Raw genomic sequence first — 26,580 nt, 5'->3', positions numbered from 1 at the left:
TAATATATTTTTCATGTTTTCATCATCATAGGCAGATTGCCTTGGCCCAATATTTTTTGTCTACCTTCTATATGAGTGAAAATTAATTTCTGAGGACCCCCTTTTCAATTTCATACTATCTTGTTCTTAGTATATGTGCTGCCGAAGTAAGCATATATTTTGTTCTTGATTAATGGACACAATTACATCCTCAAATTACCTGTTTGTTCAAGGTAATCTGATGTTTATTCATATTTTCCTCAAATATTTAGTATTTTATAATAAGTTCACTTATACTTTTAAGTAACAGCAGGACCCTTAATGTGCTTAGTTAACTAAGTAACAACAGGTTCCTTAATGCGGATAGTTAATTTGAGTTTCTTCTGCCGTTCTGTTTTTCTTTTCAAAAGTATATTAATTAATTAATTAAGTTATTCAGAAGGGAGATGGAGAAGAAGGGTGATAAAGGAGGAGCTATCTTCTATACATTGGTTCTTTCCCAAAGGACCAGACCAGGTCAAACCCTGAAATTAGGAATTCTGTTTAGGCCTCTCACCCACATGCCAGGAGTCCAAGTACATGAGCCTTCATCCTCTTCCTTGCTAGGCAAGTTGACAGGGAGCTGAATGAGAAGCAGAACGTGTAAGACTTGAACTGGCACTCCAACATGGAATGCCAACATTACAAGGAGCAACTTAACCCACTGTTCAGTAGTGATGTTCTTTGCCATTGTTGTATCCATTTTTCCAATAAATAATTCCCTGATTTAGTTTCCTCAGGCCACTATAAGAAAAACACAGCTAACTAGATGGCTTGAACAACAGGAACTTATTTTCTCACAGTTCTGAATGTGAAATCTGGGATCAACATGCTGGTGGAATTGGCCTTTAAGGGCTGAAAGCAATCATTCTGCACCCTTCTTTTTTTTTTTAACTGTTTTTTATGATGCAGTTTCAAAGGCTCAAAAATGTCTTCCCCTCCCCTTCATTAATTCCCCTTCCTTCCACTGATTTCCCCTATATTATTGCAATAGTATAGCTCTTCAAAAACAGTCACAAGTTCATCATTCTACTATTTAAGTGTATCCTAACACTGTAGGCTTAGAGAATGTAGGAAGTCCAGCATCGTATTGTCAATATATATTCAACAGTGTCATTGGGAGTCCATCTTCTATTCGGCAGCACGGATGCATACTGCAGTAGATCTTCGCGTCTTGGTCTGATAGCCTCTATTCTACAGTTTCTCTAGATGAGTGTATGTACATGCCTGTGTACCTATAGAATCTATCAATCCTGCATTTTGCAGCTCATGGTAGTTTTAGGCATTCCTTGGCTTAGAGATTCCTGTGTTTTCACACATAATCCATGTTTGTGGGTCTGTCTCCTCTTTGTGCACACATGGTGTAAGATTAAGGCTAACTTGAGAGACTTCATTTTTTTTTCTTACACAACTGACAAAGTTTATTTGCAGGTTTGCAGTTCTTATACATTTAGTAAAACAGTAGTTCCAACATAACTCAGAATTTGGTCCTGTCTGGGAACTGAGAGCTCAAAGAAGCGAACAAAGCAACTTGGAGAGACCACATCTTAACCTGATTCAGTGCAAAGATGATGCTTTCCAAATCAGCATTGGCAGTCAGGAATGATCATCTTTTGGTGGGACACAGCCAATCCTTGATACCTCTCAAGGGGAAGTCAAGGAAGGGCTTCGTGCTAATTAAAATGATCAGCACTTGGGCTGGTTCATTAATTGAGAAATGTTTGACTTATGAGGCTCTCTCTGTCCCACACTATTACAGTAGGTCACTGAATCATTTCACTTCTTAATAGAGCAGTTCTCTGGATTTGGCATGTTCAAACCCTCCTGTGACCTGGTGGTCCATGAGAAGGGAAGGATGGCAGAGGGAAGGGAAGGATGGCAGAGGGAAGGATCATTTGATTTCTTTAAAACAGTAAAGAAATCTGCCTACTGTTTGGAGAGATGAGAAATCCTTTCCCCTTATTATCCTTAGTTTTTGGAGCGTTTTTGTGTGTTTTTTTTGTTTGTTTGTTTGGTTGGGTTTTTTTGTTTTGTTTTTTTACTTATTTGAAAGGAAGGCAGAAAGAGAATGAGACACACACCTACTGAAAGAGAGACAGAATTTCCTAATAACTGGTGCACTCCCCAGATGCCACATCCAGGGCTGTGCCAGGGAGAACACAGGAGCCTGCTTCTCCAGCCAGGTCGTCTATATGGGTGGCAGAAAATCAACTATGTGAGAGATCACTGCCTTCCATAGTATCCTATGCCAGAATCTGAAACTGAGATGCGAGCCCACCTTTAAATTCAGGCATGCCAGCATGAGAAGCAGGCATCCTAAGTAATGTCTTTAATTGCTACTCCAAATACCTGCTCCTATTTTAGTTATTTAAGTCCAGATATATCTTGAAGAAGTAAACTTGACTAGATGTGTGTTTTTTTTTCCAAAAACCAAATGACCTGTGAGTCCTTAGGCACCTGTGTGTTTCTACTTGCTTGATGCTCACCCTTCCTTACCAGGGTTCACCTCAGTCCTAAGCTGCCCTTCAGGAGGGCCAGGGCTATCAGGCCTGGGATGAGGATCCTTCGTCCTCCTGGGGTCCAGGTTACAGTGGCTGGAGCACTGTGACAAGAAAGGCCCCACCTGCTGGTGAGCATTCCAAGCACTTCTATGAGAGCAATGCTGCGAAAGATGTGAGAAAACACAGTAGTGATTTGCTAAGTGATCAAGGATTGAAGCAGAAGTCTGAGTTAGACCTGAACCAAAAAAGTTAGGTGTCTAAGGAGCCCATTGTGACATTCTAAAGAAAACTGATTCAGGTAAATGAAGAGGGATTATTGCTATGAGAACTGGGGAATGAACTTGAGAAACCCCTAATAGTGCAAAATACAATCTGAAAATCTATGCTGTTCGTCTCAAAGTTTAGCTCAGATAGAATAAGAGTTTAAGCCAAGCAAGGTATGGTGTCATGAGAGAATTCTGCTATTCGCAAACAGAACCTGATGCGGGGGCCTGGGTCAGAGGCGGAACAGTGGTCTTCCAGAACTTGGGGTTTTTCTCCACAATGTTGAATCTAAGTTTCAAGCACAATGCATGGAAACAACTGTGCTGCCCCAGTAAGTGTCCCTGTTCACCCTGACTCCTTTGGGTGGGTCAGGGCTCCAAGAGAACAAGCTGACCTAGTTCTCACAAGCTGCCCTTCACAACAGCACTGTCACCCGAGCTGACCTTTGGGACTAATTTCCCATTCTGTGAGAAAAAGTGCAGTCATCAAAAAGCCGTTTCAGATCACAGCTCTGAGAGCCGTTCTGAGCTTGCACAAAGGCCAGCTTGCTATTTTAACTACTCTGGCAGTATATTTTGGGGTGCTTTGTTCTGTCTCTTGCCTTTCTTGCATTCTCTCTTCAACTGGAGTTGTGCTTCCAACTGGCCCTTACTTGCCGAACCTCCAAATCTGCTCAAGTGCAACCTTAAGATTCTGCCCCATCTCTGGGCTTGAACAGAAAATTAAAATACCCTTTCTGCTTGCAGGTGTCTTTGGCGATGTAGGCTGCAGGCACCATCAGGCTCACAGCATGGGCTGAATGCCTCCAGAACTAATGGCTCTGGCAACTTCTCGTGTGCCAGGAAGGTCATGGCATCTTGGTGGCTCCGTCACCCTGCGTGGTTGTTTGGGGTGCATGATGTGGCAGGGGGAGGAGGAGAACTTTAAAAGCTATTGGAGGTCAATGGATTCCTTTATAAATACAGTGCTTCATATTCAGCTCTAACCTTTGATGAAATTTGCAGTGTTGGGATTTTTTTTTTAATGCTACAGCAGACACAGGAAATCACAGGTGCAACTAATTTCCGTTTTGACTTACAGTCACCGTGGGCCCCTTGGAATTTTATATAAAATCCTCTGTTTGAGTGTGAAGTGTCAGAACTCTGTAATGTACATTAATAGGTAGTATTGATTGCTGGAAATTAATTACTAGAAATAGTTCTCACGGCTTACCTAGTATTTGGGAAGATTCCAGAGCCCCCTTGTGGCTATGTTCAATGTAGACTGAAAAGCAGTGAAAAGCTTTAAGCTCCTTGTTTTATTTGTCACCTACCTATACCCTTTTTGTTGTTGTCACATCTGTTCCTTTGCTTTATGCCTTTGAATTCTTTTTCATTTACACTAGACTCCACACAATTAATATCGTTTTTACAGAGAACAAGAGATTGTAGCAGGTGCCAATTTTAAATGGGCAGGCACCTTTTTTTTCAATTATCATTAAGAGAAATAATCAATGCAGAGGACATGTTTAATGAAACTTACAAAGCAAGGGAGTTAGCACTGGATAAGTGTGCTCCTCAAGGGATGTCTCTCCCCCATCTCTTATTTTTTAATTCACGTGTTGATTTGCACAAATGTGAGTTATTCCTTGCTGCCCCAAGCAATGTTTATTTTGAAAGGCTTAGAGCTTTTTTGTTTTCTCAGATTTACATACAGTGGAGGGAAGTGGGGAAAGGAGCATCCTCATTTGAGTGTTCCAGCAGTCCTTGCCTCTCTGATGCTTCCGTCATGCCTGAAGACAAATAGTTATGACTTAGGTCACTCTGCTCCACACTTGAATTGATGACGGGAGCACCCCAGGCAAAGCTTAGACAGAATGAATGGATTTTTTGGACAGATCTAAATTATCACGCATATATTTTTTTCTAAATTTATGCCATTGCTTTATTAATTAGGTAGAATTACACCAAGGTCTCAGAACCCACACAGCTGAAAGATCTCATTGAGCATCCAAGTGGTAAGCTGAGCTTCTGGAAGGAAATTTTGCTAATTATCATGAATAAGTGGATTTTGAAGAGAACCTGATTAGGGCTGTGCATTACTTCCAGCATAAATGGTTTTCCTTAGATTAACTCCTGGAGTGACATTGTCTTCTAGACCGAAATGAATTATTGGCCCTGCCTGTTGTTCCTAGCATGGAAAAAAAAACAGTCATTGGATGGAAGTAGAGGAAAAAGAAGGGGAAAAAAGGCACAGTCCAAACCCTTGATGTCTGGTCTAAATGCAATCTAAGAGAGTTGGAGATGTCTGTTTTATCTTGTCCTCAGTGGACAAGTGTGATTAGCACAAACAGCAGTGAAACTGCTGGGAATGAAGAGAGGCCATGAGCACATGTAATGCTGGCAGGTGAGATGCTAAGCAAGTGGCGCTTTATTCTTGAGGAACTGGGGAGGATGTCAAGCTTTCACTCCATCCTTCTTGATCTTATCAAGTGGAGCTTTTGTGATATGTAAGATCCTTTAAGACAAACAGGAAAGGCTACATGGATGGTATCACAAGGATTCAGGATCCCTCTTTGATAAGCTGCCTCTGACCAGGTGTCGGATCCTTTAAGAATCGGTAAGGGTGATGTGTTTATCTTCATGAGTTAAAATGAACCAAACATGCATTCCCATTTCCTGTATGAACCAGCCCTCAATGCACTAAGTGATGAGTACAGAAGCATTGTAGCTGATGAATGAACAAATGCTAGAATTGGAGCATCACCAATGTGCAATGTCCAAATGGAATGACTGTGCAGACATATTGGCACCACAAAAAGATCACTAGCTATTTTAGGTGCTTCCTGTTTGAAATATGCAGCACTACCCATATACAAATAAAAGTTTACCTTTTCGTAGTGATTTGTCTGCAATTTAAAAAAATACTGGAAGGCATATGTACATTCTGATATTCCTTACGGCTCATTTTCTGGGTCCTCCTTTTTAGTTAATTACCGAGAGAAAATATGATAGTGCACATATATTTTGTGAGTCTTCCAAATTTGTAGAAAACCTAATAACATGTTTTCTTTCATGCTTTTAACTCTCGGACAGCAAGATATGATGATATAGTATGCTCAAAAGATGGATCAGCTCCTGCAGTTCCAACTATCACTATGCACTACCAAATCCAGTAACCCAGCCTAGTGCTTGGCACGAAATATGTAAGGTAACAAGTATTCCCAGACAGGCGACTTGTAATTCTCCACGAGCTAGAGAAGAGAGTGGGAAGTCCCAGCTCAGTTCCTCTTTACTCACTGAGCCTGGGAACCATCCTTGTGTATCTCAAAGCATCGAATCAGAATATTTTCTTTTTATATCTGACATAATCACATCATGAGCACCAAATGAAAAAATAGATGAGGAAAGTACCACTTTAGAGATATCTAAATTTGAAAAGAGCATTGGCTTTTAAAAAATTCTGAACAGCTTATTTAATATTTATAATTGTACTACATTTGAACGGTTTATGAATCCTAGATATTAATGGAGAAAGTTAAACTCTGGAGTGTCACAAACGTAGAGAATTTGATATATTAGCTACTGTTGGCTGTTTTGCATTCATGACTGTATTCAGTAATTCCCATAAAGCTACAACATAAGCATTCCTACCTTGGCCATTTAGATGAGCGAAATGAACCCAGCTCTTTCTGCCTCTAAACAGTTTCCTTTCCACTGCTTCCGAAGTTTCCAACATGCATGAAACTTTGCAACCATATTCTATCCAAATGTATAGTTGGACTTGCATATTTTGTGAGTCTTCTATTCCCAAATAAAGACTTTGGAATAGCCAACTTCAGCATCCAGAGAACTTTGCTTTACAGTTTTTTGAGGCTCTGCAATGTGTGCAAAAAAGACTGACTTGAAAGCCAAAAAGAAAATCCTGCGATGCATGAGCGTTGGCTTTGTGTGAATTCTCTTGTGTTGCTATTTCAATCCTTTATTGTTCTGAGATTACCTCAGCTTTTGGCTTCTGGATTTCTCAGACAGTTAAAAATGAATGCAACCACAGCAGTCCCCCATTTTGTCCAGTCCCCTTTCCTCAAGTGGAAATCTGTTGCAGCATAGTGAGCGTGCCATGTCAGGCAAGATGTTTCTGTGATGTTTTCTGTTTTCTACACCAAATGTCTCCGGAGGACCTTCTGCACCCACACATGCTTGTGCTGCCATGCCTCCTGCTTCTTGTGCGCCCTAAACCTTGCAAAGTGTCATCTCTCTCCCATCCCCAGGCCCCTTACAGGTAGACAGAAATCCTTCTAAGGAGACTCCCACTCATTTTTCCTAGAGCTTTGAATTCAGCAAGGCCTAGGCCAGTGCACCACTGCAGTGCCCTAGACAACCTGGATTTTATAAGATGACTCAAGAGATGTCGAAACTCTCGCCACTTTGTGAAATCACAGACATCCTCTAAAAGCCTTATATCTAACTCAAGGACTTAACGGCTTAATTGGTTAATACAAAATGATACTTAGCACTGTATTTGGATATACTATCCATGCAACAAATGCTAACCATTGTTATTATTGTTGCGGATCTCAATTTTCATTTTATAGGGAACCTTTCATATTCTAAGGTCGCTTTCTCCTTTTCCCGTTGTTGAGAGATGACTTTCAAGATATTTTTTCTTTGAGAGTTAACCAGGGGTGGAGTCAAGTTGGAATCTCCACTATTTGTTATGTTGGCACGAATGCCCAGTCGTGATAACAGAATGTAGCAAAATCCTAAAACAGACGGATTCTTTATGTAAGAACATGGCAAAATCCAAACAGAGATGAATTTTTAAAGTGCTTGTGTTATTTTAGGAAATCGGCTGCAAAGCTGTCAAGTATAGATCTAAATATTGGAAGGCAGGCCTTGCTCTTCAATATCTCATTTTAATGTCTTTTCCTTTCCAAATTGGCCAACAATTGCAATGGAAACACCTCCTCACTTCTACCCTGCTTCCTTCTCCCATGCCCTCGGAGCAGTGCCTGAGAAACTCGCTGAGAGCTCAGCTGCACACGAATAGCCTGATAACACAATCTGAGTGTACTATCTGGTGTTGTGCTTTGCCTGGCTGGGATTAGAGCTGTGAGTGGGACTGGATGGGGCCTTATCTCCGTGCAGGGCGGCTCCAGGCTTCAGGTGCACACCCGCATGCATAAACCGCCGCTTTGCGCAGCGCCTTGAGACGCCCTCATCCCCGAATCCCAGTGACACAGCGCAAAGCAGGGCGCCTCTGAACCAAATAATCACAGAAGTCCCTGAATAATGCATGAGGCTAGGACCCTCCCTGGCACTGTGCTGGGAGGAACTGTACTCGGCAAGATAGCAGAAGCAACTCCCTGGAACACATGCTCCCTGAAAGTTATTCTTGTGGCAGCCACTTGGGGGAACATGGACGCAAATGCGACAGCCAGCTGAAAACTGTGGCATTTTAGTGAGTCGCCTAAGTTTCCTGTCAATGCAAGGCGGCGACGTGACAAGATGGAACGTTTTTATCTTGTTGATAAATGCAACCTGTACCACCAGAAATCCACAAACTTGTCGGATCATCCTTGAGAGGTGACCAATTCACCCAGAAGCCTCTTATTTCGTGATTTTTTGGTTGTTTTAGTATCACACGTGGTTCTTGTAATTAAAGGTAACCACTACCACGATATATTACGGACACTCCCTATCTCACAGGGCTGTTGCTTTGAGGCCTGGGACCACATACCATCAGGCAGGAAACGTCTGTGTTTCTGGTCCAGTGTCAACTTTAATAGAGCAGCAGTGCTGGTGAGTGAGATTGGAGTCCACTCATGTTTAGTCTCTGATATTCCAGCTGCTCATTAAGTGAAAAATAAATCTCTTTCGAAAAATGTTTCCCCACCATCAAGGCACAAACCCTAACTGGATTGTTCTCAGATGTTCATCTAAACCAAGCAAGGCCCCTTCCTGGCAAAAATGGGTGGGAGGTAGAGCTTTGCTGACTCCTCCCCCTGGGCATCTGGCAGGCCCTGGCCTTGCCCCCCACCACTCACACCCAATGTTATGCCACAGGCAACAGCTGCTCCTACTCTGAATGTGGTTGAATACCTTGGCAGGAGTTACAGAGACGCATTTTGATAATGAAACAGGAGTAATTCTCTTGGCTGGAAATTCCCAGGAATTTATTCTCCGCATAAATATTTTTTGATTGGGATGTCCATCAGATTCTTGTATATAATATGCTTCAAATAGAATGTTCCTCACTGTTCAGACTTGGGGTATCAATGACATAAATCATAGCCCATCCATAATCGGAATATTATCTTCTTACAAAAAAAGCATTATGCTCCTGGGGAAGAATGTTCAGTAAAATGGGGGGGAAAAAAGCCTGTATTTTTAAGTTAGAACATAAATTTTTAGAACACAAATATAATTCACATGTGTAATATAAAATGAACATTATGATCTCAAACCTGTTAAAGAAAAAGACACATAGGGATATATTTAACTGTGGTTATATCTGAATAAAGGGATTATAGGTAATTTATTTTCACATTTTCACTCTTCTACATGTCCTTTATTTTCCATAATGATAGTCTTAAAAAGCTTCTAACGGGAAGTAGAATAATCAATGATGAAGAAGAAAATCGGGACTGGCTCAATGCTAGTCTTCTCTTATCCCTTTGAAGTTATCAAGTGCACAAGTAAGGAAAGATGCGGACTCTCTGGCCACTGGAAGGCAGTTCCATGGGATTGCCTTCACCAACTGGACTGCAAGTCTCAGTGTAGGACGGAAACTATAAAGGAGCTTCCAAAACTCATACAAAATGTGCATTATGGCCAAACCATGCATTGACTTAAAACATTGTTCACCAAGATAGACATTGTTAAAATTTGATTATCCGTGAACATTTTCAAGTACACTCGTACAAAGGCCTTGGCCAAAGGGCCTGGCTGATTTGCAAGTGCCCATGATGGAGGCCATGGCAGCAGCTGCATGCATTGTGGCATGACTGCAAATGGATACTTAGTGGGTAACGTGACACGTGTGGTTCCCATTTTCCCTCATAATGTCGCATGTCCTTGGAACCCTCTGCGTGGCACACACTGTTGTCAGCCTCTAGAAGTTCTTATTTGGATACTTCACAATCATGATTTCTGATTTTACATTTGCTTGGAAAGTGATTCTTAAATTCTTTAATTTGTTTTCAATTTTGGAACAAAAACCCTTTTAATCATGTGTCAAATGGCTGTCTGATTGCTCTGTCCTAACTGCCACAATTTCCCCCTATCAGATACAGGAAAGTGCAGAGAATATTCTATTGAGATAATAGAGACGGGGCAGGACATCGTGAGTGTACAACACTGAAGAGAGCCAGGAATTTAATTCTATTCCAAGAATTTGGTAAATTACTCCAGCCAAGTACATCAGGGCAGAGAGAGCTAGCTGGCATTTGTTAAGTGATGAGTAAGATGCACAGGTACCTGTGTGTACTCCACAGTGAGGACCAACTATCATATAGCCCAAGCCTGCTTCTTAGAGTCATTCATAGCATTCTTTCTGAGACTGAGGTCTTAGAAAACTTGACTTTGTAAGGAAAGCTCATTTCTAATCCTGTGGGGTGGAGGATTCAGGAGAGATTTATCTTTCCCCATCCATGTAACTACTTCCAGGAATCCCTGAAGCATTGGCTGATGGAATTTTTGTTTATTCGTCATTTGAACATTCAACAACTGAACAGTTGTGATGGATAGGGACATGGTCTATCTGGAGGTAAAAAATGAGAAGGGTCAGGTTTGCTCTGCATTAAGCCTGCTTCCAGGCTTTTCACTGACTGCTTCAATAGAGGGAAACACAAGGGGGCCCAGGTTTCTGTATGGGGTGGGGAGAGGGGAAGAAATCTTCTCCACTGGGGACATTAGAGAAGGCTGGACAGAAGAGTTCCTACCTGATGTGGTTTGGGGAAAAGCATAAATCTATGCAGTAGGCAGATATTAATTTTGTTGCTTGATTGTATGAGTTAAGCTGGTGGTAGAAGGAAATATTAATTAAACTTCTTGGAACCTAGCATTCTTGTGACTTCAGTTAGGTGCATTTTCACTGGAAAGGAGGTAACTTTTTCAATCACTCCAGGCAAAGGAATCCCTCATCATTTTGTTGCGGACAAGGGTCCACCTCTTCTCTGTTGCAGTATTGGAAGAGGATTGTATAGGAGAAAGTTAATAATAGAGTGGTAAGGCGTGATGACAAGAATGTGTGCTATCTCTGCAGTCTGTTCCTGATTTTCTCATACACAAACACAGCTCTGGACTTTTCTCTGCTCGTCTATGACCACGACTGTGGAATGGCACAGTGGGCCTCCGCTGTCATTACTTCATCTTTCATACTATTGTTAAATCAATCTTCCTCCACAATACTTCCACTTCACTAACTCACAGTTGCATTCAGAGCCAATGATAGTTTAGTCTGAATTCCCATTCTGGCTGCCGTTCATCCGCTTACCAAGTAGACGTGAGCATAGGTCCCAACATGAACCTCCTGGTCTAGGCAGGTTGCTTTTTTGAACCTTACAGTGTGGAGAACCCTCGAGTATTTTGTTCACTCCTCAGCTCTGTGATTTGTTGGCTAGAGTCTTTCCTTACCCTACCATAACATTGACAATATTGAGAGTTATTTTATTCTTTTTCTGTTCCCTTGAGCAATTTCTCAATGCTGAGTAAGCTTTCCTTAAGCATGTGTTAACTAAATCACTTAGTGTTTGATCCAAGGAGTAAGTTATGTACAAGACACTGATAAGTGAAACAGGTTCTTGAAAGCCTGGGGAACAAAATCAGTCAGTATAACATTAAGAAAATTTCGTTGCTACTGATTACCTGTTGTGTAGGAAATATTAGAAAAAAGTAGACTTTTTTCCCGTAAGTCTGAATTAATGATTTTTGTCTCTCTACATATCATCAACAGTTACAATCATGTGGCAGATAAATTAAGAAATCTTATATATTTTTACACTTTGATCAAATTTTAGTCATTAAAAAAGTCAGGTTAGTTTTTGTGATAGTTTAGAAAAAGGCATTTTTTATCAAAGGATGTGTTACCCTAGAGAATAAGAAACATTCCAGATGAGCATTTTCTTTTCAGAAACAATCATTTTGTGACATTTTTTGTGAATAAGACTTTGTGGTAGGTAATTAGAAAACAAGGCCTATGGTACAGTTACTGAATAGGACTTTACGGAACAGATGTAACCAAGATTTTCACATGCGAATTGAAAAATAATGTAATAAATGATATGGTGAACCTATTTAGTGGACGTCAGGGGAGATGGATTTGAGACTTCAATTAGGCTAGGAAAGAGTCACAAGACACACATGAGCAAACAGAAGGGCAAAGACTGAAACAGAGCTTTGGTCGTAGTGTTTTTGTCTTCTATTTAGAATGTGTTAATATGATGGTCTTATAATAAAGCAATTGATTCTAAATCAGCCAGAGGAAAAAAATGTGTTCAGTTCTCGAAAGTTGAGTAGATTTTAGCTCTCTGTGTTAATTGTCAGGTGAAATGATTATTGAACTAACCAAAGCGCCCAGGCCCTAATCTGTCTGAGAATAAGGTGCTTGCGACCATCATTCTCATCACGAGGATAGCAATTCTAAAGAGCTCCAGTTGCTTTCTCAGAGATATTTTGAAATGAGTTCACTCAAGCTCCAGTGATGTTGCGGCAAATGGGAGATCTGCTGACAGGGTGCTGTCACTGAGGCAAACAAAATTATCTGTCTTGGGGATTGTTCTGGTCCAGCGAGATTGGCAGAACATCCCCTTAACTTGATAATTAGCCTTCCTTTCACTTTACCAGCTCATCGGGAGCCCGACATCTCTTTGAGGAAAATGTTTTCATCATTTCCGTGCATCCAGCAACCAACACCAGTGCTTAGTAAATAAAGCAGACTCAGTATTTGTTCGGAGAATGAATTTATAGATGAAGAGGGTGGGTACAGTGCCCTTGCTTGTCTTCACAGTTCTGGGAAGAGATGAAATGAACTGTAAGAACAAGTGATCCTCGGACTAAATGTAGGAGTCAGTTAAAAGAAGCAAAGGAGGCAATGAAGGTACTTGTATTGTGGTCACAATAGCCCTGGAATACTGCTTGTCCTTCCTCTATACAATCCGCTTTTCCTTTTGAAAAATGATTTTTCTCTGTATTTTTTAGCAAGTATGTTCTAAAGAACAAATCTGTGGATTTAAAAAAAAAAGATTTATTTATTTTTATTGGAAAGCCAGATACACAGAGAGGAGGAGAGACAGAGATAAAAATCATCCATCCGATGAGTCCCTGCCAAAATGGCCACAATGGCCAGAGCTGTGCCAATCTGAAACCAGGAGACAGGAGTTTCTTCTGGGTTTCCCGTACAGGTGCAGGGTCCCAGTGCCTTGCGCCATCCTTGATTGCTTTCCCAGGCCGCAAGCTGGGAGTTGGATGGGAATCAGGGCCCTCGGGACACAAACCGGCACCCATATGAAATCCTGGCACGTGCTGGGCAAGGACTTCTGCTACTAAGCTACTGTACTGGACCCTAAACCTGTGGATTTTTAGGGGTAGTGAATCTTTTAGATAATTTCATTAGAGGCTAAATCAAGAGTTATGGAAACAGAGGAAAATGAGTTTCCCTTGTTTTTGCACTAGGGAGTAGATCCATGAAATTGGAGCAACGTTTGTCAACAATGAAGACTAGGCATGCAGCCTGGAGGAAAACATCATCCGATCAGAGATCTGCTCAGTTTTCTGTCTGCATGGAAAGAAGCTAATGAAAGAAAAAACAAAAGGGTGCTACTTCAGAAAGATTGTGTAAATTGACATTTAAAAATGGGTTTATTTTGGTGCAAAGAAAATTGAACTTCTTGTACAGATTTTTATGATATGTATTTTCATGAGTTTCTCAATATCCCTCATAGAGAGAAAAATTATTTTTATTAATCAAATTTCCACTTGTCTTTTTCAATACTTGGGTATTCTAAGTTTTTTTTTTCTATTTTTCTAGCTTTTTGTTTTGATTGCTCTGAAAACTTAAAAAAAAATACATGAATATATATGTCTGTTGAAGGTACTTCTCAGGGACCATCGGCCACTCAGATCCAGAACCAGGAGCTGGAACAGGTCTGCTTCGTCATTATAAACACTCCACAAGCTCAGTGCTGTGTCTTCACACCAGATTTAATTCTAATGACAAAGTGACTCCTTTGATTACTGGAACTCAAAAACGTTTGCCTTATTTTACTGATGTAAGCATCAGTCTACAATTTGACTAGCTATTTTTAAACGAAATAATAAATTGAGTAAAGTTAAGTTTAAAAAGTAAGATGATTTTAACATTGCCAGTTTCGGTCACTTTTGAGATTATACAGCTTTCTAATGGAATAAAGGAGCTAGACTCCAGAGGTCAGTGTTCCCAGGTGAAGCAAAGTCTTTCCATATTGAAGCTGGTTCCAGATAATTTCATACAAGCATGTCACAGCCTTTTGTATTTTCAGCACTCAGGCCTCTAACTTTTATAATTGTGTTTATTAATCTGAATTCTGTTTAATTTCAGACGTAAATGCCATGGAGACTTATCAATTGATTGTCACCAGCTTTCTTTGCTTAAATCTATTTGGGTGTTTCCTTTTTCATGTAATCCATAGACAAGTTAGAAACTTTCCATTCCAAGCATCTCTCTGATTTATATTCTTCTGTCTTGATACACTTGGTATCGTGGGATCGCTGAGTGATATAGTGGTTGTCATCGTTACTGTATTTGTTTATCATGTAACTTTCTTTGTGAAACGAAAAGAAACGAAAGAATTTGGTCCTTGTATGATCTTGAGCAACATCATAATACCACTCTGATTGAGAGTTTGTTCTGAGCATTTCTGCAAAGCAAACAAGTTGTGTCAGTCGCTTTCCCCTATCCGTACTGACCTTTTGAACCATTTCCTTCCATTGACGGAATTATCATCCTATCATAGTGACAGACAACAAAATAGTGCAAAGTAGTGACTGGCAAAGTGTGAGAGCTCAAGCTGGTCTCCCCTTGGCCATTCCCACAACTCCCTATCCTGGGTTAAAAGCAAGTGAGTGCTGCTTTAGATTTTGACATCTCTTTAGCACTTTGCAAAACTGTGTGGCTTACTTAAAGGTGAGAACATTCAAAATAGTTCAGTTATTACATGAACTATTAATTCCATGTGAAGAACAAACAACAATAAAAACAGCATTCCCCCCTTAAATTTCTTGTTTTAACTTTAACTAGATATTTTTTTTCTATAAGATCTAGCTTAAGTGGAGAAAGTGTATTAGGCTTCTTAAGAAGTAAAAGGTGTTTTTTCTGTTAATAAGTGACCTTTTAAAGTAAGCTAGACTTGGCTCAACAAAAGTTCTGTAACATTACCAGTATGACCTTGAACAAGTACTTCATTGCCTCAAATTCTTTGTTTATTCACATCAAGTAATAATACCAATAACAGTAACCATGTAAATTCATGTCATAAATTGTTGAAATAGCTGTACTCTAAGCAGCATGTCTGGCGTTTGGCAACCTTGCAACATCATGGGACTTGAGTACTGAACTGTAAGGAAAAGATTTGCCTTCCAAGAGTTTTTAGTGAGCTTATCAAAATATAAAGTTTAGCTGTGAAAAGACAAAATTCAGAAATGTCTTTCCCCAACATACAAATGATCAATTAGACTTAAGTCGATAAATCTTAATTCTAAGATAAACCTTCAACAATTCCGCCTTTCCTGTCCACTAAACATTCCTAAAAGCTCCTAGGTTCTCCTAGGTTCCTAGGTTCTCCTCCTTGAGAAATAAAAGTGTGTTCTTTTCCATTGACTAAGTTTTTCTACTGTGTTCCCTACTGTCTCCATTGACACTTGCAGAAACACATCTTAAAAAGTAACATAATCTTCTCTTTCCTGTTTTGTTCATGATTCCTTTTAAAGCAACAATAAAATGCCCTTACCAAAGCTGATCTCCAGAGTGTAGCGACAGAGTAACTCTCTTCAGCAAAGCACCTGCCGTGGCCTGATACCTTCTCTCTCTGATAATGAATGAAGTAGTGACAAGAGCAGGCAGAGCAACTTCCCATCCCCTCCAATTTTATTCCAATTCCTCCTGCAAATTTCTTGCATCTTTGATTGTAAAGCAGGCAGACATTCCACTGTTTATCTTTAAATGTAAATATATGACCCAGCAACATAGAGGAATGATCTAGGTGAGTGACATGATAAAATATTCTCATGTCATTCCTTCCTGAATATTTCTATCTATCTGAATCTATATCATTTTAATGTGAAGTTTCTTTGAAGAAGAGACATTAAGATGCATAAAAGATGTGTTGGTTGTGCCCTAGTGCTCAGGGTACCAGATAGAGCATAGGTGTGCTGGACAATAGTCTTTTACTAAGTGCTTGGTAGATCATACCTACTTGATGGAACCCAGAAACATCCAGCAACATCCTTTGTTCCAGGACTCTGTGACAATATCATTTGTTTAGCTGTTCAGGAACATTCAGCACCACTTTTTATCTTCAAAGAAACTCAAGTTATGATTGACCCATGTATTCCTGAACTGCCCCTGTTCAATTGGAATAAAGACTGGGTTTTATGGAAGGACAAAAGGCCAAAGTGAAATCTTAGAATACATGGAAGCCTGATGTGCAACCAGTTCCTCAGAGTCGGTTTTTCTTTTTTTTTTTTTTTTTTTTTTTGGCTCCTAGGACAAATGGACCTCTAAGTGCTGGACAGGCACAGTGATAGGATTGGTACAGGTACCCATCCCTCCTCAATCTCACTTAGCACATAATTCAGCATAACAGTGTACATAGAAAAAGTGGAGGAGATGGGTTCCAGCCATGCCCTTTCTAATCTTATCACGCTGGCTTCATCTCTTTTGTGTGTGTGTTTTGCTCTCAAACAGTGCTTCATTTACTATAAAGTTTATTATAGTATCAAAGAAAGAGCAGATGGGTAGTAATAAACCACAGAGACTTCTCTGAATGTAAGAGGTGGTTATTGCCATTAGCAATTTGTCAATGAATGATAGCAGAGTAAATGAATGACCCGCTTCTTACCTTCTCATCTCCCCGCCATATACCAGTGGAGAAGAAAAATCCCAACAGTTTTGAAGGCTAGCCAATGTGTTCTCATAGAAACATATGAGGTTCCTACAAATGGTTTTTAGAAAATACAAGTAAAATATTCATTTATTTTGGAATGTTTTTGAAAATCCTTACATAGCTCTTTTTCATAGTTCACATTTTCCATGCACTTCTGGAGCACCTTACATGCACCATGCCTTATCTGTGCGAAAAGTCCACTGACTCAATTTTTATGTAAAATTACCGCTCTCCTGAATCCCAGCGTTAATGGTGTCAACTACTGACATTCTGCCTCTCATTTCTTGCAGGAATTTCTACTACATCACAATGTTGCGGGATCCAGTGTCTCGTTACCTGAGTGAGTGGAAACATGTCCAGCGAGGGGCCACGTGGAAAACTTCGCTCCACATGTGTGATGGAAGAAGCCCCACCCCTGATGAGCTGCCTACCTGTTACCCTGGGGACGACTGGTCTGGGGTTAGCTTACGGGAGTTTATGGATTGCAGCTATAACCTGGCTAACAACCGCCAGGTGCGAATGCTGGCTGACCTCAGCCTAGTGGGCTGCTACAATTTGACTTTCATGAATGAGAGTGAAAGGAACACCATCCTGTTGCAAAGTGCAAAGAACAACCTGAAGAACATGGCTTTCTTTGGGCTCACCGAATTCCAGAGGAAGACACAGTTTCTCTTTGAGAGGACATTTAACCTCAAGTTCATCTCCCCCTTCACACAGTTCAATATCACGCGGGCTTCTAATGTGGAAATCAACGAGGGTGCCCGCCAGCGCATCGAGGAGCTGAACTTCCTGGACATGCAGCTTTACGAGTATGCAAAAGATCTCTTCCAGCAACGCTACCATCACACCAAGCAGCTAGCTCACCAGAGGGATCGCCAAAAAAGGCGGGAAGAGCGGAGGCTCCAGAGAGAACACAGGGCCCACCATTGGCCAAAACAGGATGGGGCCACGGAGGGGACTGTCACGGAGGACTACAACAGCCAGGTGGTGAGATGGTGACCTCCTGCCCGCTCCTCTCTCGGGAGGGGGAAGATTAGCGGATGCATTGATTTTTACTGCATTTCTTGGAGAGATCAGCCTATTTTAAGGACATTTGGCTGTAGGTGACTTGATCCAGACACTTCTTCTATCTTCACTTCTGTCCCACTGGAGATTAGTCTCCCTTCTTCTGTCCTCTCCTCCCAGCATTTTCCTATCAGTGATATTAAAAAGGAGAGGAATGCGTCCAACACAGACCGCTAAAGAAGGTCGAAAGGAGAAGCAGCCGAAAGGAAACAGTGCTTGCATCTCTTGCAGCAGTACAGGTTATAGTTTTGGTGCCTGGGATCCACAGAGGCACACATGAAAAACCAAACTGTGGTTGGGATGCTCTGCTGAATCCAGTCTGTTTTATACTATCTCTGTCGTGGAAATATTGGTCCGTTTGTATAGAGTGAAAGAAGGCCCTTTAAGCCCTTAAATGAGGTTTTCTGTCAATCCTTCACCAACTGTGGGCTGTCATCTTTGAACTCTATTCTAATGTGTTTAAATCATAAGTATAGTCATGTGTCTTGCTGTTGCAGGTGATTTTCAACAAGTTGACCCTGCTATGGACCATCTCCAGAGACCTACATTCAACAAACTCCAGGCACCACAGCCCTAAGCCATGCTTTCTCTCCATCATTTAGGGAGTATGGAGTAGATATAGGATAGAGATGATGATGGTTTCTGAAAACTGTACATGGGTGGGGTTTTTTACAAGAACGTGCCTATTTCCTAATGTCAAAGCAGACCACAGTATATTTGCTGTTAGCAATGAGTGATAAATTAGGAGAAGAAAACCAAGTGGGAGGAAAAGTATATGTCCTGCATTTCCAAGCCAGCTATAGAACCCTTGCTTCCACAGAAATCTTTCAGAGATTAACCCCTTGGAGCATTCATCTTCTTGGATATCCAATTGCCAGGCATGCTATCCTGCTAACAGAAAGGAAAAGACTTTATAAATAACTTGGCCTGAAGAATGGGAACATAACTGACACATACACAAAATGTATTTGAGGTCACTAAGAGAATAGTAATTCTGATTTCGGATAGGGACAGAGAACCCCACTGACATGACAGCTGTCCTAAGAATTTAGATATTCTTTATCCCTACTCCTGAATATCTTCAGCACAGTCGCTCTTTTCTTCCCAGACGATTTTTATCTGTTGTTAGACTATGGGTACAGCCAGCAAATCATGCCTAGAGTGTACAAAATGGACTTAAAACGTGTGCTGTATTACCTCGTACTCCTTATTTTTGCCTTTCCTCAACTATGATGACAAGAAATCATTTGATAAATAAGTGGGGAATGAAGGAAGAGGGAGTGGAAAGCCTTCATCCAGCATTCAGTGGGAGGATCAGAGGGGGTAGGAAGTTACACAACAGATTGATCTGATCAATCCCTTCTAGGAGCTGAAGGCAAAATGAGTGAAACCCCTAAATCAGATTGAAAAGCCTATTTCATTGATATCTAACATGTTTGATGTTGAAGCCAGCTTTGCTTAAGCCACTCCTCAGCCTCGAGAATACTCTCTTTGGGACTGAGAGTCAATCAGCCCACAGCATGTAGAGAGCTGCCTACTTGAAGAGAGGGGAGCCTGGTGTAGCCATCAAATGGAAGTATGGAGAAGCAGCTCAAACATTGCTCTCACTGTCCTTGGCATCATCCGTGTGCAGATGAAGGTGCCCTATGTCAAGAACTGAGACTGTTTCCATATCTTCTGTAATTGTGCAGTTGAGAAAAATGAGGCCCACAGATGCTAAGTCAGAGTTCTCATGGACTGCAAACCAGGAACGGCTGACTGCGAAGTGCATGTTCTTATTACTCCAGCATGCCATCCATTTGGGACAAGGACCCATGCTGCAAACATGCCAGAATCCACCTGTTACTTACAGAACTGATGGTGATTACCAGTGACCTATATTTATGATACACCAAGCTTAAAGTAGCCCCCAGCCACACTGTCTTGGGTTAGTCCAGCCTCCCGCACATCGCTGGTCTATCAGTGAATTCAAAGCTAGACGTCTGCTCAGGCAACCAGAATTTAGAAGGACCAAGTGAATTCTGCTTCGCTTTCCAGTGCTTTGTTTTTAAGGCAAGGAGCAAAGGAAATCTGCAATGGGAAATAATGAGCATCTTTCTGTATCTCTATATTTTGATGTTAAGATCTATTAATGTTCTGCTGAGAATAGCAGGATGGCTAAGAATGCCCTTCTTCCTGCCACTGTGACACACACATACACTCACATTGATAATTCCAGTATTTTGTCATATGAAAAATCAAAACAACTTAGGATTCAAATTGCTTCCTTAAAAACTGACTTAAAACTTCTGGCAGGGAATTCAGGCATAGCTTATAGGTGGAGGCAGGTCCTTCTAACTTCTTGCTGTTCTTTAGGTATCTTAGAGTTCATCTCCAAAAGCTTTCCACTGTCTTCTGCTGGAGGCTTGGTGTCTGGGGCTCCACTGAGACCAGAAGCCAGGATGTTCAGAGGTGAAACCAACTCTTTGTGTTGGCTCAAGGCCATGGCTTAGCACATTAAAAGGACCCGCAGAGGCCTCCTCCCTTATATCATTTCATTCCAAAGCAGCACATTTGTCATATCCTTGGGGTCCTTTGTTGACAGAAATAGAGAGGTAGAGATGCAGCATGTTCTCTGAAAGTTGGCTGTACACCTACAATGCTGAATGCAGCTCAGGAAGGGATACTGGTGGACAGCGTCTGGATCCAATATTCATGAATAATTCAACATCCTTGATATTGCAAACCAAACCAACTCCAGATACACTCCAGAGTGTCAAGGATACAAGGAAAAAGATCCACACACCCCACCAGTTTCCAAGGAAATCCACAGCTATCAGTCCCACAGCTCCCTAGTAGACATTCTTTTCTTTCTCTTGGCAATGCCTATTTCAGTAACCAGATTGGTACAGGTGTCTGTGAAGATATGCACGCATATGTTCTTTTAAATTGTATTAAGAATTAAGGTACACACTATTTACTTTGCCTTCTAATTTCTTGGCCACCTGCTCTTGGTAACTGGAAAAATGCTGCTCTGAGAATTATTTGTATACTCTTGTAAACAATAAGTGCAAGATAATGTAACATTTTGTTATCCAAAAATTATAAGGATATATCATTACCAGGAGCTGACTATGTCATAAATACTTTGGTGAAATCTTGACATGTGAGGACATTTGGATATACCCTCAAAGGGACTTTCCAAAAGTCTCAATGGAGCTACTATTCTAATACAAGAAAATCTACAAGACAGAGCCACCAAAAAAGTAACAACTATCATTAAACAAAAGTGCAAGTTTAGTGGATAGAATTATTATTTGGCTGTCTTAGGAGAGAATCCCAAATTAACAGTAACCTTAGGCAACGGTCAAACATTTTTGCTGTCACTGAAAGATTGGTTTGCTAGCCATGATGTGTGACATTACAAGAAGCTGTGGTGCTCTCTCATTGCTGCTCTCTTGATGTGCAGCATCCAGCTCATGGCTGAGGAGGATGGCTGTAATTCCTGCCTTCTCACTTACATTTAAGACAGTAGAAAGAAGTGATTGGACACTGCATAAAAGGCACCCAGTCACATCTCATGAACTGGAGCCTGAAGATTAGCGATGTCTACACAGACTAGGAAGTGTCTTTATTGTGGATTGCCACATGCCTCAATGAATATGGGAATTCTATTAAAGAAACAATGTAAAAATCAATACTCATAGGAGCTCAATCTCTGACATAAGAGGTAGTTGAAAAGTATTCCAAATGCTTTTCAATGTCATTTATTTCATCATTTGTTTGCAAAAATCAAGACTAAATTATAGCAGTGTTTATACCATTTAATGCTCTTCAAAGCATTAATTTTTTGCATTTAATATCTTCTTTGGTCTTCATTACATTTCTGTGTATTAAACAGGACCTCAATTCATTTCCCCATGTGGTAAATTGGAATGAAGATTCAAAGATATTGAAATTTCCCAAAGATTCCAATTTATTAGCAAAGCCACTAAGCGCCTCCTAGCCTTTGATTTACAGACTTCCTTATTGCTATCTGCTGTTCAGCTTCAGTGTTGAATTGGGAATTGCAAGACTGTCAAAACTAAACCTTTATTAATTTATGTCTTCCTTTATCTTCTTGTGGAAGTGCAGTGGCTTAGAAAATATTCCTAAGACAGGTCCAGTTGACTTTCAACTTCCTTCCTCAAAGAAAAGGAGTTCTTAGGAGTCAAGGGTCCAAGCGATTGGCTGTGTTGCAATAGGGAGTGAGAATCGTTGGCCCTAAGGGAAGACATTCAGATACACTGGTCCGATATGTACCATGTCCAACACCAGAACTATGCAAAAAGAAAGGCCAAAGAGCTATACTTAAAACCCTTTAGGAAACCTCAGTGTTAGAAACATTCAAAACCTAGAGCCACCTGTTAGTGAGGCTTCACAGGTGATCAATAGAATCCCCACTAAAAAGATCTCTACTTCCTCATTTTATCAGAAAAGTATTGCTTTAGTGTTAAAGGTTTTGTTTGGTGTTAAGTGAGTTCCTTTTGCCCATTTGCTACAGAGAAAAATGCTTTGAACTGTTATAGAGTTTATCTGATTCTTCTCCCACCTGTAGCTGAGAACAAAGTTCTGCATAAAGGGATAATGCAGGTGGAGGACTGGGGAGACTATGGCTGGCTAAAGAGAAAAGTGGGACTCTGAAAGGGAGGCATATCTTTCACAGGTGAAAAGTCAATGAACTAAATATGTGCAGGGCAATAGCGGAATTTTCAAAAAAGCAATCAGAATATAGTTTTCTCAAAAACAAGGGAACACTGGAAACAGATGAGTTGTAATTCTCTTAGACACTTAGAAAAAAAAAAGAAGAAAGAAAATAGAATGCAGCTCTTGAGACAGGATCAGGTCTTAGAGGCTGAAGGCTAATGGTGTTGGAGAAACTGGAACAATGAAGGCTGAGTTGGACCTAAACAAATGATAGCATGGTAGGATCACGGGAAGTTTTCTTTTCCATGGCTGTTGTGCCTCCAGTGGAGCTCCAACTGAAAGTCCCCAGTCTGGGCCTGCTGATTCTGCCCATTTTATGTCATCTGAGGATCATTGGATGGTTGTTTCTCCAAGGCGCTTCAGCTTCCATCCCTACCCATTTACTCCATCGGTAGTGAACATTAGTCAATGCCTACTGTTCTCTCACCCTTTTTGCAAGGACACATCTCAGAAACTTTCCTGAAACTTTGAGTGAGTTCTCTGAGCAGGCGGGTTGGTTCTGAGACCTGTGTGCTTTGTGGCCTAACGGGTGGAATGTGTGAGGACCCATCTTCACAGTGCACACACGAATCGACCTGCCTTGCAGAGACACTGGTTTTCCTGGGGAGTCTCTGTTCTGAAGAGCAGCAACAGCTACAAGACAAAACCCCCCAAACTTCCAGGCAAGGACTCCAGGTAACTGAACTGAACTCCAGATCTGAGAATGCAGACACGTCACATTGTCTTCAGGCACTGTTCTAAGGATTTGTGAAAAATTCTGCAACTGTCATCCTTTGGTGTGCTAAGAAGAATCCCTGGGAGTCACACGTACAGCCGTGCTGTGAGAGCGTATCAGAGGTCCAGACGTCTGTGTCTGAAAGAACAGATTCCCGTCTTGCTGGGAAGGACAAGTGTTGTCAGAGCGGAGTGTTGTGTGATCTAGTCATCATCACGTCTGTCTCCCACCTCTTTGTCAGTTTTTTGTTTGTTTCAATAATGTGATCCATCCATTCTTCTTTCTTCCCTTCCGATACCCTTTCTGGCATTTTCTTGCATTTTATTTCTTTGACTTTAGCAACTCATTGTTGGGAAGAAAAATTCTGAATCTTTATCTGACACCCCATTTTAGATGTAAAGGTAGATACTCAATAGGTAGTAAATTATTTCTCCTAAGAGATATTTCCTTTTGTTTCTGTGCAATAATATGTATGGACTTGGTTACTAGGAGATTGTAATGTGACATGGTCAACCTTTATTGCTATTTAAAAATGATAGTTTGTAGAACTGAGAATTTCCATTGATGTGAAGCACAATTATTGAATAAGTTAATGTATTAAACTGTTGTGATGTCAAGAACAATTGTTTGCCTATATGTTTGTGCCAAGTGAAAAAAAAAATGTCACTTAGACACTTTAAAGGGCTTCCTGGAAGTTGAATCCATTTTGTCAAATCCTGGACAAATCCATACTGTGGATACTAACGTAGTTACGGGGTGTGAAACTTTAATAGCCATAAAAGAAAATATGGTTTGTAACAATTGAGGACCTTTGTAAGATTGAGGATTTTACAGGCCTTCCAGCAAGAACTTTGGAACCATATCCTCAATGGCTCCATCCCCAGGCCCACTCCAACGCATTGGTATTGCTGTGCCATGCAGAAGAGCCACCTGAGGAAGAGGGAGGATGTCCAGATGGGAGAAGAATGCTATGACAGAAACATGGTTTAGAGCAACTAATCTGGGTAATCAGTCTAAAAGAATAACAAGAAGGGAAACAAGAGAGGAAGGAAAGGGAAGAAAAAAATAGAATTGTAAACTACCATAACAAGCACTTTCCACAATGTTAGTGTATATCACTCCATGACAATAATTAATTCAAGTAGTGTAAGTAAAGGAGGATATTGTGATGGAGCGGGATTCTTCAGAAGTCTCTTGAGTCATGTGCTTCCCATTGTGTAAGGATGAGGGAGTCTTCCCTTGCCCTGGGTGGGTTTGGTACCTTAAGACAATTGCCATTTACCTTGTCTCTCCATCTAGTGGGAATTTGAGAGCAAGCAAAGTAGCCATAGGGAAGGCTTCAAAAGACAGTGCCAGTTAAACACACACAAACACACATCAGGAGTGTGGGAGCTTTTTGCCAGTCAAGGAAAAACTTCAGGTAAGATAAGGACCCTGGAACCTGAAGGCTGACAATTGCCTCACTGAAATAAAATCATGCCCTCTCATTCACAGGGCACATGTTTCAGGACCCTCATCGGATGCCCACGACTGCTGATCATACCAAACCCTTTTGTAGTATGTTTCGTTGTTAACAATTTTAGCATGTGATATATTTTTTTCTTTCCTTAAGATGTGAACTATCACTTTTTTAAAGAAATGATTCAATTCCAGAATCATTTTTTTTTAAGATTTCTTTATTTTTATTTGAAAGTCAGATATACAGACAGGAGGAGAGACAGAGAGGAAGATCTTCCATCCGATGATTCACTCCCCAGGCAGCTGCAAGGGCTGGAGCTGAGCCAATCCGAAGCCAGGAGCTTTCTCCACGTCTCCCACATGGGTGCAGGATCCCAAAGCATTGGGCTGTCCTTGACTGCTTTCTCAGGCCACAAGCAGGGAGCTGGATGGGAAGTGGAGCTGCCGGGATTAGAACCGGCGCCCATATGGGATCCCAGTGCATTCAAGGCTAGGATTTTAACCACTACATTACTGTGCCAGGCCTGAGCTATCACTTTTTGATGAAAAACAAGCAAACAAAATAAAAGCAGCACTTGGCAGTTTCCCTGTGGCAACACCCAGCTTCAGAGCCTCACTAGTCCTGTATTCTGAGGATATCAATATTATTATTTAAAGATTTATCTATTAACGGAAAGTGAGATTTACAAAGAGGAAAGACAGAAAGAAAGATCTTCCTTCCTCTGGTTGACTCCTGCAGATGGCTGCAATGGCCAGAGCTGCGCTGACCCAAAACCAGGAGCCAGGATCTTCTGTGTCTCCTATGCGGGAGAGGGGTCCCAAGGCTTTGGGCCATCCTCAACTGCTTTCCCAGGCCACAAACATGGAGCTGAATGGGAAGTGGAGCAGCTGGGATTAGAACCAGCACCCATATGGGATGCTGGCACATGCAAGGCAAGGACTTCAGCTGCTAGGCTACTGTGCCGGGCCCTGAGGATATTATTAAATTTAACAGGAGTTTCATGAATGCAAGCACTGCCTACTCGATCAGTTGATTTGATAACCTGGAAAACAGGTGCCATGCATGAGGACAGCATAACTGTATTGGACCAAGGAATGATGCAGGTTCCCATGTGCATGCCCTGTGATCAGAAGGGCGGACTGTTTGAGACCTAGAGGATTTTATTTCTGCAAATTTTTAGTTAGTGCTTTGAGGCTGACCATGAATAACTATAAACACAGAAAAGAGAATGCTAGTAAGAAGGGACAACTGCAATATTGGAAACACGGTTGAAGATAGCTGAGGCTGGGACATCTACTCCCATTATAAAATACTGTTTTATTATCACAGAACATATTCAATGCAAGTTTGCAAAACAATCCAACATAACTATTTTATTAAAATATTAATTTTTATAATTGCAAAGTAATCCATGATCTTAGCTAATTTGGAAAAAGCAAGGTTCTTAAAATCCATTTTATGTAACTTCTGAGATAGTTTTTCTGTTTTATGTAATCTGTGCATTCTTTGAAAACAACTTTAGTACCTGCATGTAATGTTACACTTGCCATGTTTTATCGTTCTGGGAATTTTCATTTTTCACTCAGAGAAATTGCAGAGATGTTAATCAATTTCTAGGGAAGCAGTAGCTGTGTATGTGTCCTTGTACACCTATTTGAGGAATGTTAGTACAATGACTGATTATATTTGCCCAATACTACAAACAGGAAAAACA

The 26,580-nt window shown here is 40.9% G+C and overlaps 1 protein-coding gene across 1 annotated transcript in view; it reads left to right on the top strand.

Moving 5' to 3' along the window:
- Nucleotides 1–18,021, top strand: part of HS6ST3 (heparan sulfate 6-O-sulfotransferase 3) — a 619,426-nt gene extending 601,405 nt beyond the window's left edge. Inside the window, exon 2 of the mRNA XM_040991017.1 lies at nt 17,193–18,021. Within this exon, the coding sequence (XP_040846951.1) occupies nt 17,193–17,901 (709 nt within the window). The 3' untranslated portion in view covers nt 17,902–18,021. The remainder of the gene's footprint in view (nt 1–17,192) is intronic.
- Nucleotides 18,022–26,580: the final 8,559 nt, after the last annotated feature.

The sequence above is a fragment of the Ochotona curzoniae genome, unplaced genomic scaffold (assembly GCF_017591425.1).
Source record: "Ochotona curzoniae isolate NIBS_2020 unplaced genomic scaffold, NIBS_Ocur_1.0 contig_64, whole genome shotgun sequence".
NCBI lineage: Eukaryota > Metazoa > Chordata > Mammalia > Lagomorpha > Ochotonidae > Ochotona > Ochotona curzoniae.
Note: the sequence above shows the minus strand (reverse complement) of the source record. Positions and strands in the feature narration are given on the sequence as shown.